Below are 19,923 nucleotides of genomic sequence, written 5' to 3'. Positions count from 1 at the left end.
AAATTCTTTTTATTTTTTATTTATTTTTTGACTTTATTGAAATATAATTGACATATAACATTGTATAAATTTATGATGAACAGCATAATGACTTTTTTCTTTTTAAATTTTCATTTAAATTTTAATTAGTTAACATACAGTGCAATGTTGGTTTCAGGAGTAGAATTCAGTGATTCATCACTTACATACAACACCCAGTGCTCATCACAAGTGCCTCCTTAATACTCATCACCCATTTAGCCCATCCCCCACCCGCCTCCCTTTATCAACCCTTGGTTTGTTCTATACCGTTAAGAGTCTCTTATGGTTTGTTTCCCTCTTTTTTTCCTCCCTCCCATATTTTCATCTGTTTTGTTTCTTAAATTCCACACGTGAGTGAAATCATGGTATCTGTCTTTCTCTGACTTATTTCACTTTGCTTAATACACTCTAGATCCATCCATGTCATTGCAAATGGCAAGATTTCATTCTTTTTGAAGGCTAATATTCCATTGTGTGTGTGTGCGTGGTGCATGTGGTGTGTGTGTGTGTGTGTGTGTGTGTGTGTGTGCGCGCGCACGCGCAGAGCACACCACATCTTCTTTATCCATTCATCAATTGATGGGCATTTAGGCTCTTTCCATTTTTTGGCTATTGTTGATAATGCTGCTCTAAACATTGGGTGCATGTACCCTTTCAAATCTCTATTTTTGTATTCTTTGGGTAAATACCCAGTATTGCAATTGATGGATCATAGGGTAGATTTATTTTTAGTTTTTGAGGAACTTCCATACTGTTCTCTAGAGTGGCTGCATGAGTTTGCGTTCCCACCAACAGTGCAAGAGGCCTTCCCTTTCTCTGTATCCTCGGCAACACCTGTTGTTTCTTGTGTTGTTAATTTTAGCCATTCTGACAGGTGTGAGGTGGTAGCTTGTTAGGGTTTTGATTTGTATTTCCCTGATGATGAGTGATGTGGAGCATCTATTAGCCATCTAGATGTCTTCTTTGGAAAAGTGTCTATTCATTCTTCTGCCCATTTCTTAACTGGAATATTTGTTTTCTGGGTGTTGACTTTGATAAGTTCTTTATATATTTTGGATATTAACTCTTTATCAGATACGTCATTTGTAAATATCTTCTCCCACTGCATCGGTTGCCTTTTAGTTTTGTTGATTGCTTCCTTCGCCGTGCAGAAGCATTTTATCTTGATGAAGTCCCAGTAGTTGATTTTTGCTTTTGTTTCCCTTGCCTCCGGTGACACGTCTAGTAGGATGTTGCTGCCTGTGCTGTTCTCTGGGATTTTGATGGTTTTCTGTGTCACAGGTCTTTCATGGATTTTGAAGTTATTTTTTGTGTATAAAAGTGGTCCAGTTTCATTGTTTCTAATGCTGCTGCCCAATTTTCCCAACACCATTTGTTGAAAAGACTCTCTTTTTTCCATTGGATATTCTTTCCTGCTTTGTCAAAGATTAGTTAACCATATAGCTGTGAGCTGGTGTGGAAAATTCTGAAGATATTGTCCTTTCTACTTCTCTTTAATCAGATCCCTTTTTAACCACTCTGTCAGTGACTGTCCTGCCCCCATATCATTTTCCTCCATGTCCAGGCAGGTCTTTCTTGCTGGCTGCTCAGGGTGTCTGATGAAAAGTCAGGTGAACTGGAAATTTGGCCTTTTTTAAAGTTTTGATGAAGTTTCTTTTTACTTCCTCTAGGATGACCTGATGTCCAAATCATGGGTCCGGACAAGATGGGTACATGTCTTTGGAGCATCACATCCCTCACGGAAAACTGACTGCAAAGAAGAAAGGGAACTGAGAGCACCTGTCCAGGACAGTACACAGTCTTGTCCTGGGTTCTGGTGTGGCATTCATTTTCCTGGAAGGGCAGGTTTCCACGAGATGTGCTGGCTTCCACTCGCTGGGAGTAAGCACTTGTTCCATCATTTATAAAGCTCACAGAAGGCCTTTCCAAGAGGACCTGTGGTTTTTGGCTGTTTTCAGATTTGCTCCTGGCTCTTTCAACCTTGCCTGGCTCTGAGCAAAGTCACTTAGGATTTTCTACCTCAGACTTCCCTACCTCCAAACTGGGACCAAACTTCCCTGCAAAGGGTTGAAGAAGAGGGATTTGAGACATCACAAGTGCAAACTTTATCACAGTGGTTTGCAGCTCTTGCTGTTATTATGGAGTCGGGTTGTTGGAATCATTTTTACCTTTGCTTTATTTTTGGGTTCTACACATGTAGCCATGCACTCTTGGGTTGTATCATTTAGATATAGGACCTTAGCTCATTAAATTATTTTTAGCTATATCTCTACAGTGTACTGAGAAAATAAAAGGGTACCAGACTCCATATAAAAGTCTTTTGGTACAGACACACTCATCTGTACCAATCTGGCTGGTTTTCATAAGTTATGTGTTTGAATACAAGCTTACTCGTTCTTTATTCCAGAATGATAAACTGCATTTTTCAAGTACAATCTCAAGAGAGCCACGCCATAAAAAACACATTAGGAACCAAGATAGTTGAGTTAGTGGAGCCAGCACCCCCATGCCACTGTCTCAATCAGCAAGGGAGGCAGCGTGGCTGCAGGGTCTCGTCAGGACTAGGAGCTTCACCTTCACGGCTTCTGGCTGCTGGGGGCAAAATCCACCCAGTGAGCCACAGGCCAGGAACCAAGCAGGTCTTTGGAATGTGGTGTGGTCTAATGGTTTCCTGGGGACATCACCATCTGGGAACTGCTTATGGAGAAACTTGGCCGATCTCCCTCAGAAGTCTGTCGCACCCACTCTCTCTAAACCTCCCAGGAGTTCATCACCTGCTGTGAGTATGAGCGTTGGAAAATAGAATTTTTTTTAAGTTTATTTACTTATTTTGAGAGAGAGAGAGAGAGAGAGAGAGGGTGAGTAGGGGAGGGGAAGAGAGAAAGAGAGGGAGAGAGAGAGAGAATGCTAAGCAGGCTGTCAGTACAGAGCCCGACACGGGGCTCAATCTCATGAACCATGAGATCATGACCTGAGCTGAAATTGAGTCAGTCGCTGAATCAAGAGAGCCACCCAGGTGCCCTGGAAGAGAGGTTTCTAAGCTCATCCCATGGGAGGGATGCTCTGGAAGCAGCAGTGAGACCCACTGGGGTGTCACTGATGGGAACAGAAGGAAGGCTAATGCCACATGGCCTAAGATGGGGCAGAGATCCTGACAGTTCAGTAAATCAAATGCTATGCAGCTTTTAGAGCAAATTCCCTTCCCAACTGGCTTGCGATCCAGTGTCATCAAATGAACCACGTGGTGCTAGAAAGACTTTCTTCCACACGGCTGGACATAAAGACTTGGTTGGGGCTGGTTATTCCAGTGGAGTGAGTGGAGGCTGTCTCTTCACATCAGAGGAAAGTTTTCACTCATGACTTAAAGTTGCCGAACTTCACCCTGGTAAGAAACCACAATTCCAGGACTCCCTCCTCCTTACAGGAGTCCACTATGTGTTTGCATCTCAAGTACTGTGATGTCTGGGCTGCTTGCCTTTTTGCCGGGGGGAAGAAAATGCAATACTGGTAGAGCCCAGGTTCCATGATACTAGATGTCAAAAGAACAGAGACTAAGGGATTTCTCCTCTTAATTACAGGGACTGCATGCCCTACTGGGTGAAGTGCAAGATTTTGATAGGTGGTTCGTAGGAGGACCTCAAGATGACAGTTGAGAAGGCAGGAGACACTGAGTTAATAATTCGTGAGAAAGGAGAAACCACAGATTTTGAATGAGCTGGAGGCCAAACCAAAAGGAGGCACGGTGACCCTTGGTTCCCTGCAAGATGGGGAATGCTGTCAGGACTGGCCAGCTTCTATTTTGGAGAAAAGTAGGGAAAGTATGGGGTTCTCTCCACACCCTCGTGGTTGAAGGTGGTGGAAAGTGGCTGGCATGACTGAGAAGGCAACCTAATTAGGAGTTTGAGATACTGCTATGGGGCCAGCCTTTATCATCCAAGCTCCCCCTATCTAGTTTGGGGGTGAGGGAGTGACAGGTCATGCACGCATAGAAAATGCTGCATAAGCACTGTTCAGAAAGTGTCCAGAATAGAGCAGAAGCTAAATGGCAAATGGGATATCAGAATTGCTGATTATATAACTTTGGGGGAAAAGCCTGTATTTCGTACAGCAAAAAGTGCTTTCTTTGCAAAGTGTTTGACACTGTCCTGAGAGGTGGCTGAAGTTTAATACATTCAGTGAACTAGGAACAAGTCTGGAAACTGCGCTGATGGCTCCCATCCCCACTGGAGAGACCTGTCGAGAGGGGTGGCTTTGACGTCACCTAAAGCACAGAGAAGCCACTCCCTGTAGGGGGAAGGGACATGAAGGCAGGGGATCCAGAGAAAGGAAACGGGAGGGATGAGGTAAAAGTATTTTTCACACCTGACATCCATCTTCCTTCTGGAGTCCTGCTTCTGCGCTGAAGCATCTGCTCTTGTTCGCAGCTATCAACTCAACAGGACCTTGCAGCAGATTTAAGAAACAACCCTGTTCTTTGCGTGGATGGCGGCTTTGTATCCTTTAGTGCATTGAGCAGAATGTTTCTATGATATGTAGAGGAATGAACCCACACAGACCTGCTCCTTTGTGACGCCCGGGTGAGTGATCAAACCCGTGAGCTGCGTGTGCAACTGACTGACAGCTCGAAAATGAGCACTCACCCTCAGCTGTTGGGAGGTCAGGCTCACCGCCTGATGGGTGAGGGCGGCCCACCGGTGTCTCCTCTTTTTGCAGAAGACTAAGTGTAAGTAGCTCATTGCTCATTGCAGGCAAATCACCACAAAACACCAGTGTGGAAGCTGGGAATAAACTAGGTCTATTCATTAATGTGACCCAGAAATCTTGGATTCTATTTCATAATTGGTTTTTGTCCGTGGAATCCAGAAGTCATTTCAACCTTCCAGTGCTTCAATCTTCTTCTGACAGGAAGGCAAAAGATACCCACTTTATAATGGAATTTGGAGATTTAGCTGTGCATTCTTGGTACAGTGGGATGCAGTCTCCATGAGGCAGTCATTTCTCCCCTGCAATGAGTTTTTGGGGCTAGGGTATGAGAGCTAAACTGATCCCCTATGCTTTTATCGAGGCCAGGAAAAGAATATTGAATGCAAGGATAAACACAGAAGAATGCTCCTTTCCAAAATAAGCTGCAGGGATTTGCTAAATTTTCTTACCAGGGCTTTAGAAATAAATCACTTCTAGAGACACTGATTCCCACCGAATGGCCCCAAAGTTGACATGGGGCTGGTGGTGAAGGCAATCCTACGCATGGGTCCTTAGCACAGATCCAGACACGGCCTCGCTGTCCAGGGTTTGGTCCCTTGTTTTTCTGAGGGGAGGGAAAGAGGGAGTTTGTCTTCAACCAGGCCTCCTTGCTAGCTAGTTTAAGTAACGAAGCTAGAGTGAATATTAACTTGAAGCCCACAAACTTTCACAATAAAATATTTTGATTCTTAGACATAATTCAGGCCATTTAGCCTTGTATGACGACTGCTATTTCAAGCACAGGTTTATAGTCCTACGATTATTTTTATATTTAATGCGTGATTGGAATGTTAGGTAGTGGGTTTTGGTGGTCTCCTAAAGCCTGAGTGATCACATCTATTTTTATTTCTGAAAAAAACAAAAGGGTAGCTCTCTAAATGTGCACGTGAACTAGTGTTTACAGAACAGCATCCTATGACCCCCCGAGTCCCCGCCTCCCTCAGAGAGATCAGAGGGAGCTTCAGGGCAGAGCAGGGAGATGCAGTAAAACTCATCAGGAATGACAACAATAACAGTTATAGCAGAACTGAGAGGGGAATTGCTCAAAACCTGGTTTTATCGTTTCCTACAAAATAACAAAGTGTCAGTGTAACATCTCTGATCTTGTAGTGCTAGGACAGATGCATCCTGAATTGGGTCCTCTTTAATAAACAAGAAAAACAAACTCATCAAGAAGACAGCACAGCAGGGTACCTGGGCAGCTCAGTTGGTTAAGCATCAGACTCTTGATCTGGCTCAGGTCATGATCTCACGGTTCGTGAGTTTGAGCCCTGTGTTGGGCTCTGCGCTGACAGTGAGGAGCCTGCTTAGGATCCCCCCCTCTCTCTCTGCTCCTCCCCCACTCGTGCTGTCTCTCAAATTAAATAAACATTAAAAAAAAAAAAGAAGATAGCACAGCCTCTGACCTCTCAAAAACAGCAACAATGATAAGGATCCCATGGTGTCCACTTAAAGCTGGCAGTAACCCAGGGACTGAAGAAACAACTGGCTGGTGGGGCTGGTGGGTCACATCAATGGACAGCTGTGATTTCTTCTCCGAGGACTCAAGACCCACACCTGATTCTGCACACAAGTATTTTTTTTTTTTTTGATCTGCAAAATTTTATTAAGCAATAGCTGGACAACTTTTACAATTTCAAATCATCAAGAAAAAAATGAGATTAATCCATCTCAGTAATAAAGACAGAAAATAATTTGGACAAACCACGTCATTTTGAATGCAAACCATTAATGCCTTCTAGAATACCTCCCACACAATCTAATACACAAATACATAAGAAGAAAGGCAAATAAGGGTGAGCTCGTTAAAATGCAAGTGGGAATCTCAACAAATCTTGCCTGGAAAGTAAAACAAAGCAGGATGCTGAAATTGAAAAACAAACCAACACTGGAGGGACTGAGACGCACAGAGCAGCGCGCTATTCCCAAGGTCTGGATAAGAACATGCTGGTGGTCTGGTTTGGTCTGGGACCTGTGCACCTGCATCGTGCACTTACAGTTTAAAAAAAAAAAAAAAAGGACAAAGAAAATGCCAGTAGTAATAAACTCAGAAATTATGTCCAAATTTACAGTACCAAAATAATTCATTTATTAACAAATGCAAAAACAATACCCCTTTGGTAAATAATACAGTGCCTTTTTCAGTCAAACGCATAACCCATGCTTTTCTACAACACGAAAAAAAATTTATCTACAACAACAAGATCTTAGAACCCTACCCCTCCCCTTTAAAAGAACTTGTAAACAGAAAATATCGGTACAAGTTACAAGAAAATTGCACAAAGCCAAAGAAATGAAAACAAAATAAGCCACAACCCTTCAAGAGTTTTATCAGCCGGAACTAAGGAAATACACAAATGGTGAGATCAGAGCTGTGTGTTGTTACAAAATCCCAGGAACTCAAGCATTTTTGACACACTTTGTCTCACTTTGTTCACAATTAGACTTGGCCAAGGGATAGATGGCCCGCACAGGGACACGATGGGGTCTTTCCAAAAAACCTTTTCAACTTGAAGACAGTATAACACGGTTGAACACACTCAAGAATTCAAGCCAGCCCGGGCATATACTCCTTTGTTCTTTTTTCAACCCACACTATGGCTTTTTGGGGGCAAATGGTGACTTACTTTAGGGCTGTTCACAAGGGTGTCCACTGAGCAGGGCACACTCATGGGGAGGATCCTGTCTCACTTGGAATTGACGCTTTGGTGTACTTTTACAAGAACATGACTCCAAACGCATTTGTTTCTAGAGGTAAACCGGTAAACCTGCTAGAGATTATTTTAAACGCACTGGTTTACATTCACCAGATAGCTCATTGATGCCGGAAAAGAAATGTTTCTCTGTAAAAAGAATTATTTCGAAACACACCTTCCAAGCTTGTAAAGTGGAATGAGGACACGGTCACATTTTGAACCGTTGGCTGTTAGAGCTGGACACTTTAGAATTTCGTCCAGGTCATTCCTTTCATTTTATAGATGGACAAATGGAGGCCCAAGGTCACCCTCCAGCTCTGTGGCAGAGCAGGCTTGACCCCAGGGTCAAGATGACTGCATGCTGTTTCGCACGTCCTCATGGGACACTCAACTAGGGAGCAATGAACGTGGGGGAAAAGACCAACCTGTAAAATCCTGACTTCTGCTGCCATTAGAGCCTTCACATTTTCCTGCTTCCTTGGCACCAACTTTTCTTGGAATATACATTCAGTGGATACACTGTACCCAAATCTGTGCCTTTGGTTTGATAAGGTTAGAGGCAGAACAAATTTAAAATCGGTTTTTAGGTCTCTTAATACACTCCTTTCCTGGAAAAGGCATGGATTCTTCATACAGTTGCCTGGGCTAATGTTTTTAAATTTAGAGACTCAATGAGGTAACTTAATATTAATAAATTGCTATATTAATAAGCACGAAGTATGTAGGTAGAATTCCATTTAAAGTACTGACTTTAGTAGTATTTAATAAATTGAGACTGAATGAAAACAATTTTTACAATCAGTGAAACCATCACCATTAACCTGAAAGACTTAACTTTCCCCATGCTGCAGACGTCTGCATAAGCGTGGCTGACAGGACAGGGTTCCTCCTCTGGGCCAGAGCACAGAGCCAGACCCCTGATATATCTTCAGGGCCAAATCCTGGGTATGCTAAACCCGCAAGACAAGGCCTGTGTCTCCATGTGCAGAAGAGACCTTTTGGGGAGTGAGTCAAGAATTTAGAAAGTTCAATTATTTGCTACAAATATTCACTTCCTCTTCACAAATATCTTTGTATTTTTATTCCAAGGACTTCCCCTTATAATTGCTTTTAGTAAGAAAAGTTCTGAAATATATCTTTTCTTGGTCTTTGTATCTCAAAAAACCAATCAGAATCTGGAAAGTGGACACTTAGTGACAATAATGCCTTCCTCTGCTACTCTTCTAATTAGTCTCCTCTTTTCATTTCATAGCACCTTTTATTTTTAATTAAAAGCGTTCAAAAGAAGGGACGATATTATTTTAGGATATGTCATCTTAAAGAAATCTACTCCTCTGTATATAATCAATACCACAGGATGGAAAAAAAAATTACTTCTAAAGAATAGGAATTTTTTCCCAATTAGAAAAAGTTACAAATTGTCCAGCAAAAAACCCTTCTATCATATCCTCTTTATTTCTTGCAGCAAAATGTACTGCTACCAAATAACTCATTACAAACATACTATTTTTCTAAATAAATAAAATGGGCATAACTCACCAGTACATAGCCACAAAATAATTCCTAAGAACACCATTAAAGCAAGATAAATAATTATCTCTTGGACAACAAAACAGGGGAATTGCATTTAAATTATTTTAGAAATAGGCCATAACCATTATTGCACAACTAATATAAACACTGAAACATCTTACCAAGCTATAGAAACACCTATAAAAGAATTATATAATTTTGAATACGTTGCTAAATTCTTTCTGCAAGAATTTACCCACCAAGAATCAGGCTCAATATTTTAAAATATAAGATGGAAAACTCTGATGTTGGCTGGGAGATGTCCTCATCTGTGCTCCTTCAAGGTCTGGAGAAAATGGTGAGTGATTTCGTCTTGCTCTGGGGAAGGAATGGGCCAGTTTCTTTTCTAGTTTTTAAACCAAAACAAGGAATGTAAAAATACATTATTTTCAAAAGACTTTTCTGTGGTGTCTTCCATTTGTCTGTTCCAAACAAAACCCAAATTGAGGGCCCTGTGCCAGTACATAGCTCTTGTGCTCCTGCCCTAAACAACATCACAGGTACGAGTGATTGACAACAACAAACTGGGCTTTGTTATCATCAGGGCTGAAGGCTGCCCAAAGTGTCCCCTAAGGAGGAGGAGGCAGGAAAAGATATTCCAGGGTGTGTGTGTGTGTGTGTGTGTGTGTGTGTGTGTGTGTGTGAGATCAACCAGCTCTCTTAAGTACTATAATTTTAATAATGTGTTCCCAGTGGTTTATCTCCTCAGTAAACAGTCTATTCAGTTAATAAAGAACTTTTTTTCCCTCCTCCTAGTTACTTTTTTCAAAGAGATGACCATACCTCTATCTTTCAATACCCTGTCGATTGCTTAAAATTTTGTTACATTTCTAAACCATTAGAAAATATTTCTAGTCAAGTGAACTTTAATGTGGCCAAGAAGAGGAAAGGAGTGCTTTCAAATGAGTGTCATCAGCATTTTTCAGATGAGAAAGTGTGGAACACTTATCTACTGGGAAAGAGAAGGCCGTCTGCCACATTTTCTAGATTAAACAATAAAACGGGGGAGGGGATGAAGGTTGTTTTTCAGTAAGTGGGTATCTAGTGACTTACCAGTGCACTAGGTGACAAAGTTGCTTCCCCACCATGTGCCAGATCTTTCCATTTGGTCTTTTACCTTCTCCCGAATGCAAGCACACTGAATGATTGTTACAGAACCCACGGAATTCTGACACGTTACACAACTAGCAGAGTCTTCAACGTAAACATCGTGCAGAGAGGAGCACAGCCCTTGTACTGCTTCAAGTCCCACCGTGTAAACCACCCAGGTGTCCATGCACAGAAGCTCCTTCCTCACCTGCCGTCCCTTCCTCCTACATCATCATGAGCGAATTGTATTTAGAGCTGGTAAGAGCACCGCTGGACAAAGGCTACTGCTATTAGTCAAACACAGTGCATTTGCCATAACACCCTTCATTAATCAAGTCACTTCTGGGGGAGTAACATTGTATGTGTGATCTGAATGGCCCCCTAAGAGAACCTGTACCTTCAGGATTTGGGGTTGTTCTTTTTAAAAGTCTTTTGTTTTCACACTAGTGGTTACAATAGGGAGGAGTAATAAAGCTAGGTGTTGTGGAGAACGAAAATAATGCACACTCCCTAGTCTAAAAGAACAGCAGGCGGGAAGGCAGTCTACCTTCCTTCCGAAGGGCCCCTTGTCCTGGCAGGTGACAGAAGCAGACACAGTAGGACATTACCACGGCAACTATGTTTCTGAAAAGAACACCAGGTGCCTCGCACGCTTTGCTTCCAGATACCACTCTTCTGTATTCTCTTCTTGTTTAAAAAGAAAGAAGAAAGAAAAACAATAAAGGATTATAAAAGCCCAAACAAACAACAACAATTAGAGGTCAGTCCCCTCTCCTGGGCCTGACAGATTCTTCCAGTTTTGCTCTTGTCTTCTGGTCCCCAGGCACCCGGGGCCCCGTGGGACTCCTCGAGCATCGCCGATCAGACCTCTCTGAAAAGGCTCCTCTGCCTCTCTTTCCCACCCGTAGCAGCCTCTTCATTTCAGGCGCTGAGTCACGTTGGCCAGGGCAACCGCAAAGGCCTGCACAGCTGAGAAGGGGTACTGGAAGTCCAGAATGTACGCATTGCCATCAATCCTTCCAAACTGCATCACCTGGGGGGTGGGAGGGAGGTGGGCAGAGAAGCAAAGACATTAAAGGAAAACAAGGTGGGAAATAGCACAACCGCCTGTGTGGCTCCTGAGGGAAGACGACAGCGCAGTCCAGGAGATAGTCCCCCCAGAGAGGGACTCTGATCAAACTTCCTGAGCTAACTATGGGTTTGTCGGAAACAAAGGGGGAACCTGGTAAACACACAATGGGAAGATAATGAAGCAAAAATTCAGAGCCTGGAAAGCTCACTGGTCAAATGAAGTGGCTTCCTCACCAAGGAAACAGGGGAAAGAAAAAGTATGAAGAAGAATCTACAGGCTAACAGAAGGTTGAGAGAAACATCAATTGTAATTATCAAATGTCACGGGTCAGAGAGGGGCAAACATAGTCCACCGCCTTCCCACAATGCTCTGTCTCTCGAGCTCGCTTTCCTTTGTCATTTCAGTACTTACTGTGATCACACACTGTGAGTATATAGCTTTTTATATACATATACAGATATTTACATAAATATTATATTTATAAGGATTATATTATATATCACACATAAATTATGTATAAATATTATATAAATATAAATACTTATATAAATATTTAAGTACATTTGTTTACGGTCTTTCTTCCATTTTGGTAAACTCCATGTGAGGACGGGGATTTTCTCTATTTTCCTCATTGCTCTGGTTTCAGCACTTAGAGCAACGTTGGCAAACTCTCTGTAAAGGGCTGATGATAAATACTTCAGGCCTTGTAGGTCACAGGGTCTTTGCCAGAACTCTCTGTTGTAGGACAAAAGCAGCCTTAGACAATACTTAAGTGGGTGGGCATGGCTGCGTTCCAATGGAACTTTATTTATAAAAAGAGGCAGCAGGTCCAATTGGTCTGTGGGCCACAGTTTGCTGACTCCCAGCTCAGAGGATTGCCAGGCACACAGCAGGTGGCTCAATAAATATTTGAGTGAATTAATGAAAACGAGATTTAAGTATGAGAGGTGAAGGGAACTCCCAGGATGGTGAGGAAGTGCAGTTCCAGAACAACAGCTATGCAGCAGGGTTAGAGCCACCATTTCAGGCTGGAGCAGAGGAACTGAAAAACCACCCGATGTGTTTAACTGTAGTGAGAAGAGATTTACATTCTGCCACCGAATCAGGGAACGATGTACTATAAATACAGAAATAAACAAACACTGGGTAATTATTTGGTCTAGGAAAAAATCCCTATGTAATAAAAAAGGAAATATAGTTAAGCCATAATACATGGCTCAGCTATAAACCACATATATTGGCATAATGAGATAACCAGTGACTGCTGATTGAACTAAGAAAAGGGGGAAGTTCACGTGTCTGTACATATGGCGGTGGGGGTGAAGAAAATAAACCCTCATATTCCTCAGGAAGAGGTCAATACACGATGTGAAAAACTGAAAAATCAATAAATAGAAATGGGAACACGTTCTTTGCAAACACAGTGTCAAATGCCAGAAAAAAGCCAAAGTTGGAAGAAAGAAAGAATCTCTGGCAGATCAGGTTTGGGGAGAGGGCAGGGGTCTGGGCAGGGGCCTGCTAGTTTTTCTCATGGGTCACGGAGACTTAGCCACGCTTAAGAGGGATCAGTTGTTTTCCGTTATTTCCCATTTGGCTCCTGGCAGGCCAAAGCACTGCTATCCTTTAGCAGGTTTTTAAAAACCCACAGAGACCAGTCAAGACCAAAAAGCAGGGATCTGGGCCATGCCCTGGGACATGCGTTCTTACCTGCCGCCCCTCTAGCTCGATTTGGAAGTTCTTTGCGGACTCCTGGGTCACGCGCCCCCCAAAGTCCAGCTGGTACACTTGGGTGGCTTCGTTCCACAGAGGCTGCTTGTTGGCCATGACGTACACAAAGCCCTGGCTGCCCAGCCGGCCATCCTCCTTCTCGCTGGCTTTCCGGCACTTGAACTCCTCCAGCTCGCTGGCCGTCCGCAGACTCCTCTTGCTCTTCCAGCCCTTCTTGCTGCCCTGGCTCTGGTTCATCAGCTCATCACCACTGATGAACAGCTCAGGCTCGCTCTCTGAGCTGTCCTGGAACTCATTCGTCTTATTCAACTTCTTCGACTTCAGTTGGTCTTTCTGACTCTTCACTTTCTTCTTCTCTCTCCCCAGGCGAGGGCTGGAGATCAGGGAATTAAAGTCACTCAAAGTCCTTGCCTCCTTCTTCACTTTGCCCTCTGTAATGGCCTGAACATTTCCTTCCTCTGCTCGGCTGTCCAGGCGCTTCCGGTTTTTCTTCCCGAATTTCTCCGACCGCTGGGGGACCGGGCTTTCTGTCAGGGAAAGGACTTCCTGGAAGTTGTCTGTGGTCTCTACCATCACCTCTGTACCCAAGTGGCTTTGGAGGTCAGTGGGCGGTGGGGACACGAGGGGCTTCTCCACCACCAAGTGGGTCTTGGGGGGCAGAGTGCCCTGGGGGTTTTGCACGGGCGGGCAAGGGCTGTAGGAATTCCAGGGGTGCAAGGCGATAGGTGGCAGCTGTAAACTCGAGCAGGTGCTGCTTCCCGGATACATGGGGGGCAAGGTGCAGTAGGAGAGGCTGGGCGGGTAGGCTGGCTGGAGAGCCACTGTGGACTCCTGGGGTGCAAACTGTGTCGGGGACAGGGCATCTTTCGGGGAGCAGGGGGTCTGCACTCCCGGCAAAGGGGGCGTGTTATAGCTCCCTGGATACGGCATTCCCATCCCATAGCCTGTTTGGAAAGTGGCAGTAGGGCTGGCGGGAGACTTCGGGGAGACGAAGGGCACTCGGGACACGTCCAGATGCTGGCTCTGACCTACTATCAGAGGAGGCAGTTTCAGGGGGTTGGGCACTGCAGTCTGTGCTGTCCTTTCCTGAGGAACCCAAATGTCTTCCCCCAGCACAGGGTCCCACTGGTAGGGGGGTGGCCGTTTGACGGCCACAGCAGCTTCAGTCAGCGTGGGGTGCCTCAGGGGCTTCTCGACCGGACAGTGCTGGGCCAGCGCCTCGTCCTCCGTGAAGGCCGAGTTAACGTAGTCGGCGCGGTCGCGGGCGCCGTCTGGCGGGCTCAGGAGGCTGTAGGACGACTGGGAGGTCAGGGGTGAGGTGCTGGCGGCGTGGGCCAGGCCCGAGCCGGGCTGCACACCTCCAGCACCCCCGGCGCCAGGCTCGGGCCGCCCCGCCACGGCCCCGCCGCTGCACTGACTGCAGGTGTACAGGGTCGGCGGGGGCCGCGCCGGGAACTGCGCCGCACCCTTGGGCTTGGGCGGGTGCTGCGGGGGGACCCGCGGGGGCTCGGCCAGCTGCGCCGCCTTGAGCGCCACCTCGCGGTTGTTCCTGCGCAGCGTGGCGTGGATGAGACTGTCGGGCCTCTGCGCCGCGCTCCGACCCGGGACTAGCGGGCCGGCGATTTCGGGGTACGGGGGTGGATCTCCCGTCGGGATGGAGTAGCGTGGGACGGTCAGGCGGTTCAGGGTGGCACTGGTGCAAGGCTGGGGGACCTTTTTCTCAGTGGCGGTGAGCCGCAGGGTGGCTGAGCTGCCCGGGCCGGGGAGGGTGTAGGTGTTCTGGGAGCAGAGCATCCGCGTCCGAGGCCGGCACACCTCCTCCACGTTGCCGCTGCTGTCAAAGGTGGTGATCCTCTCATAGCCCAGGGGCGTCTGGTAATGTGCCGCCGTGGGGTACAGCGAGAAGTCGCCCTTCTTCAGGCACGTGTCCACCGGAGGCTGCGGGGGCGGTAGCGGGGGCGGGGGCGCTGCTGTGGTGGGGGCGGCGGGGATGGTTCCCGGGTAGGGGGGTGGGGGGTTCATCTTCGCCACCTGGACCTCCTGCGGGGCACTGAACACCACTGCGTCCCCCTCGGCGGCCAGCTGCGGCACTGGCCGCAGGGCCTTGGCGGACTTCTGCAGGTGGTCATGGTCTCGGTCTCCGTGGTCCAACACCGAGAGCTGGATCGCCCCTGGTGCAGGCGGTGGCAGGGACAGCTGAGCGGGGTTGGGGATGATGCGGCCCATCTCCACACCTCCGAAGATCACCTGTCCGGGGTTGGAATAGCGGTTGGAGACTGGGTACTGGGTGGCACTATCACTTCCATGCTCAGACGTCCCCACTGCCGTGGTCTGATTGGTCAGGACGTCCAGCTGCACATTCTGATTGGCCAGCAGGGACTGCACCAATCCTATGCTCTGTGTGGGGGACATAGCTTGCGCCGAGCTGTGGATGGGAGCGATGGGGATGTTCACGGTACATGGAGGGTTGTTCTCAGGCACACCCGATGCTCCCGTCACTGGGAGGAAAAAAGAAACATGCACTGCTTACAAAACTGCCATGAAACTGGGTCAGAATAAGTAATACATCTGAACTCATCCAGTCCTTTTGCATACAAAATGCAACTGCTTCAGGCGGAGATGTGTTTGCTTGGGGAAAGCCAGATCTTTCACACAAGTTATACAAAGTTTCTCCAAGGTTTCTGGAAGGGCCCAGGCAAGCGGGTGAGTTCTGCAGGGTAGCTTTGTTGTCCACTGGTTACGGGCACTGTCAACGCTTTTCAATGGATATGCTTCTGAACCTTCTGAATTTGGTACCATGTGCCTAAATGGTACCACGGCAAATACTTAACTTTTTTTTAAAAATTAATTAATTATTTAAAAGTAGGCTCCATGCCCAATGTGGAGCCCAGGGCAGGGCTCAAACTCACGACCCTGAGATCAAGACCTGAGCTGAGGTCAAGAGTCGGATGCTCAACCAACTGAGCCTCCCTGGAAGCCCTACTTTATTTTTAAATACTTAACTGTTTAAAGATACTTTCTACTCATATTCATAAAATGGACCACTCTGTTATGCAAGGAGGGAGTGACGGGAGGATACTCCACTGAGCACTCATAAGGCCTAGGCTCTGGAGTACGTTTAGCCACATTTATGGACTGGTTAGTATGGGAAGGGTCATGCGTATCTGAAATGTGTATCTGAAATTTGCACGTAAACTAAGTTTCTGTAAATAGAACCATGTAAGATATAGTAAAGATACCAATGAAAAGAATCCTCTAACAAATCTGTGTTATTAGGGAAGGATAATTCCCTAATTTATCTGCTTTTTAGCATTTCCGACAGTATGTAAGGTATAGCCACACTCTGTAAAACCCTGTAAATCTAACCTATATATGTACACATAGGGAATTTAATGAAGCATGAATTTGAGCAGTGATAGACCACACGCAGGTGCTCAGAGCCACTGTTTTATACTGCCCTGTTTAAAATGCCATCGACCCCTGGCAAGTTTGCTCATCTGGGCCTTTAAGTGCTATGTAGCAACTAGTATACGAGCAGGAAATAAGATTTAACTAGGTAACTGTAAAGGCTGACTGGCCTTTTACCAGAACTATGGGGTGAAGGCAGCTAGTTTCATCAAAAGTTAAGCCCACCTTTTGAGCCTGTCCCAGACTTCCCTACTTTCCCCATCCCTTCCCTGGGGCCCTCTAGTGAGATGTAAGTATCTCCTGGCTGCATGAATCTGGGTCCTGTCTCAAGTTTTCTATTATTCCCGTTCAGATCTCTCCTCCAGATGGCCTCTCATCTGCATGGAGAACTGAAGGCAGGTGTCTTCCAGGCTAAAGAGAAGAGTCTGTCACCAGCATTAAAGGCAAGCACAGAGACAAAACGCTCCCTCCTCTGACTGCGCAGCACAGGCACTAACAGCAGCAGCAGGGGCTGAGCATTTAGGGAGAGCTGTATTAGTCACACTCTGGGAGCACAGGGAGGGTGTTACGGGGAAAGTGTAAAAGATACTTCTAAATACGAGATTCTGAGATTGCGGAAATGGGCTGTAAAGCTCAAGTGTGTGAGGCTTCACCAAACTGCAGGTTTATGTGGTTGCAAAACCTTGCCCATTATGACTTTGATAGTCTAGAATATCTGCTCTATGAGGAGAGGTATATCATCAGAGGACCAAAGACAGCTACTGTCAGAAAGTACCGTACGAATAACTTTACATGTAAAAACCCATGAAGAAGGTAAACGACTCCCTCAAGTTCTTCTTGAGGAATGCTGAAGCTGGAATGCAGGTCCTTCCCTGTCCCATGGCGAGGACCATAGCCCCTTCTGTTCCAGAACCACCAAACACAGGAGAAGTCAGTGGTCCATGTAGGATTCCTCTGGCTCAGAAGCCAGAGACTTTCAAAAACTTGCTTGGTTCTAAGGAGAGGAGTCTTCGTATTTATAAAATTATGGGTAGATGTTTCTGAGAATAGTTACATAGGAATAATTGACAGACGACTTAGAAATCGTTCTACTCTATTAATCAAAATAGGATCCCCCCCACCACACACACACACTAGAAAATACTTAATTTAAGATGCTATCGATATCTGAAAATTTGTAAACTGGGACTTTAAAAGCTTGTACCAGATTTTACCTTTAACTCAGACCAGGCTTCTGTACACTGAGATGTGAGTTGCACACCGGGAGAGAGATGTCTGAACGTAAAGGTTTTCTGTCCCAGAGATGGGGTGGGTTTGAGAAACCAGGTTCTGTGGGCGCCACAGCCTACGAGACCTGGTTTCAGTTCTGATTTTACTGAGTTCTGATCAGTCCTATAAACTTCTCTACCTGGGCATAAGACTAAGGATTATTGTGAAGATAATAAAACAAGAAGGCAGATGCTCTGTGGATATGAGGCCCTGCTCGTAGCTCCCCTCCTCCCCAAACCAGCAACAGTATGACCTTCTCCTGTGATATGCCACCACACCCAACAATGGAGGAAGTCACCCTTTGCCAAAGCAAGCACAGACCGGCATGCTGTAATCGTCCACAACTTACCACTCTGTCCCCGTCACGACCCACTAAGAACACACCTGGTAAATCATCTTCATCTTCACTGAAAACATTTGGGTTGAAGACAGGTAAATTAACATAGTCCATGGAAATCTTCCGAACCTCTGGGAGATAGATGGTCATCTGCCGTGGCTGGAGATGCAGGAGGCTGGTTTTATAGATTACTGGTGGGGAGGAGGAGAGCGCTGTTAACAGAGACATGCAGGAGGACGGCCAAGGTGCCGACAGAGCCACAGGAAGAGAAATGGCGCTGTGCTGTCCCTGCCATCAGAAGACAGATCTGCGTGGGCCCGGGAGAGTCTGATGGCAGCCCTTCACCTCCCTTCTGCACACCACTGGCCACCCCAGCCATGGTCTGGATTCTGTAACAACAGATTCTCAGCCTACCCCAGTCACTTTGCCAAGTGGTTTTCTACAGAATCACACATTTCAAATGTCAAACACGTGTCTAAGACTTAAATGCTTTTCTGGAATGAGCTGGGGTACGATAAATACGTATTTTAAAAGCCTCATTTGTGATCAGAAGGATAACTTAGTAAAATTGTTGGGATATCCAGAATGTCACGCTCAGGGGGATCTCAGGCAACTATTAGATGGGATGACGTGGGTCAGGGCAGAATGAAACACTGCTCTTACTCAGGACTGGATTCTTGTTTCCCTGACTTTCAACTGCCATTTCATGATCAGGATAGTGATTTAGGGAACTTCCACACCATTTCTTTATTTTTAATTTTTTTTAAAGTTTGTTTATTTATTTACAGAAGAGAGAGAGGGAGAGTGCAACTGGAGAGGCAGACAGGGAGGGAGAGAGAGAGTCCCAAGCAGGCTCCACCCTGGCAGCGCAGAACCTGGCTTGAGGCGCAATCTCAGGAACAGTGAGATCATGACCGAGCCAAGATCAAGAGCCAGACGCTTAACTGACTGAGCCACCCAGGTGCCCCTTCACACTGTTTCTTTCAATGCTAAGATTTTATTGGATCGATAAGGACATTTAAGAGAATGCCTAGATGGCAATTAAAATATTTAGATGAGACAAAATAAGTTAAAACCAATAAATCTGAATTTAGGGCTTGCAGTAGGCTGAAGTCAGGATGACACCAGCCCATCAGCTTTCTTTTATGTTTCGTACTCTTCCCTGTGAGGTAAGTAGAGGTTCTGTAATTATTACTGTTATCCCTAGTTTCTGCTAAGGTAAGCACAGTTCTGTCTCCACTGCTGTCCCCGCCAGTGCCCAGAGGCGCCTGGCTGGCACTCCCACGGCACCGCAGGCCTTCTGGTGATGAAATACCTGTGTGAGGCTGGTGCTTGGGCTGGTGAGGGCTAAGAAGACTTTTCCAACCGAGTGCTCATCACAGGTCTATTCATGTGTTCATCTCTCTTGCTCACAAAAGAGAATATGAATTTTGGCTTTAAAATTCTGGACAGTTCTCTCTGGTTTAAGAATTAACGCATGCATTAAAGTGCTATTCTTTGTTGTTCAGATTGATAAAAAGAAATAAAATTTAAAATCTGAGGAGGGATTAAAAATTGTGTCAGTTGCCTCCAGGGGGAGAAAACTAGGTGGCCAGAGGTGAAGAGAAAGATTTTTACTGTATACTGCTTCAAATCTTTTGAATTTGAATTTATTCCATATTTTTAAAATTGAGAAAGCAAAAAATTAAAAATAAAAAAATTTCATGAGCCAGATAATTCTAATCGAAGGGAACAAATTATCCAGCACAATTATCTAATATAAAATATCCAACTACTCACTTTAAAATCCATTAGGGTGACAAAGGTTGTTTAATAGGGTACCACAGGTAACATACCTTCTAAAAGCTAAGAGATAATTTCTTGTCTAGTAGAATCAAATGGAAAATTCTCTTAGCTTAACAAATGAATGTAATAGCTAACATGCTTTTTTTTAAACGGTCAATGATTAGGACAATGATTTCATTGCAGTCACACAGAAAACTTTTATT

General features: G+C 45.4%; 1 protein-coding gene across 6 annotated transcripts in view; it reads right to left on the bottom strand.

Moving 5' to 3' along the window:
- The window catches only part of TULP4 (TUB like protein 4), a 260,270-nt gene that overhangs the window by 10,502 nt on the left and 229,845 nt on the right, over positions 1-19,923 (bottom strand). For 4 of the 6 annotated variants that reach the window (XM_047858551.1, XM_047858553.1, XM_047858549.1 and 1 more), the window contains 3 exons: positions 17,983-18,126; positions 12,901-15,419; positions 6,830-11,154 (listed from right to left, as the gene is read on the bottom strand). In XM_047858551.1, the coding sequence (XP_047714507.1) occupies positions 11,038-11,154; positions 12,901-15,419; positions 17,983-18,126 (2,780 nt within the window). In that variant the 3' untranslated portion in view covers positions 6,830-11,037. Of the gene's footprint in view, positions 1-6,829; positions 11,155-12,900; positions 15,420-17,982; positions 18,127-19,923 lie in introns of those variants that run through there. The other 2 variants (XR_007152147.1, XR_007152148.1) reach the window with 2 other exon arrangements.

This window comes from Prionailurus viverrinus, chromosome B2 (assembly GCF_022837055.1).
Source record: "Prionailurus viverrinus isolate Anna chromosome B2, UM_Priviv_1.0, whole genome shotgun sequence".
Lineage (NCBI taxonomy): Eukaryota > Metazoa > Chordata > Mammalia > Carnivora > Felidae > Prionailurus > Prionailurus viverrinus.
This window is presented reverse-complemented; position numbering and strand designations above follow the sequence as displayed.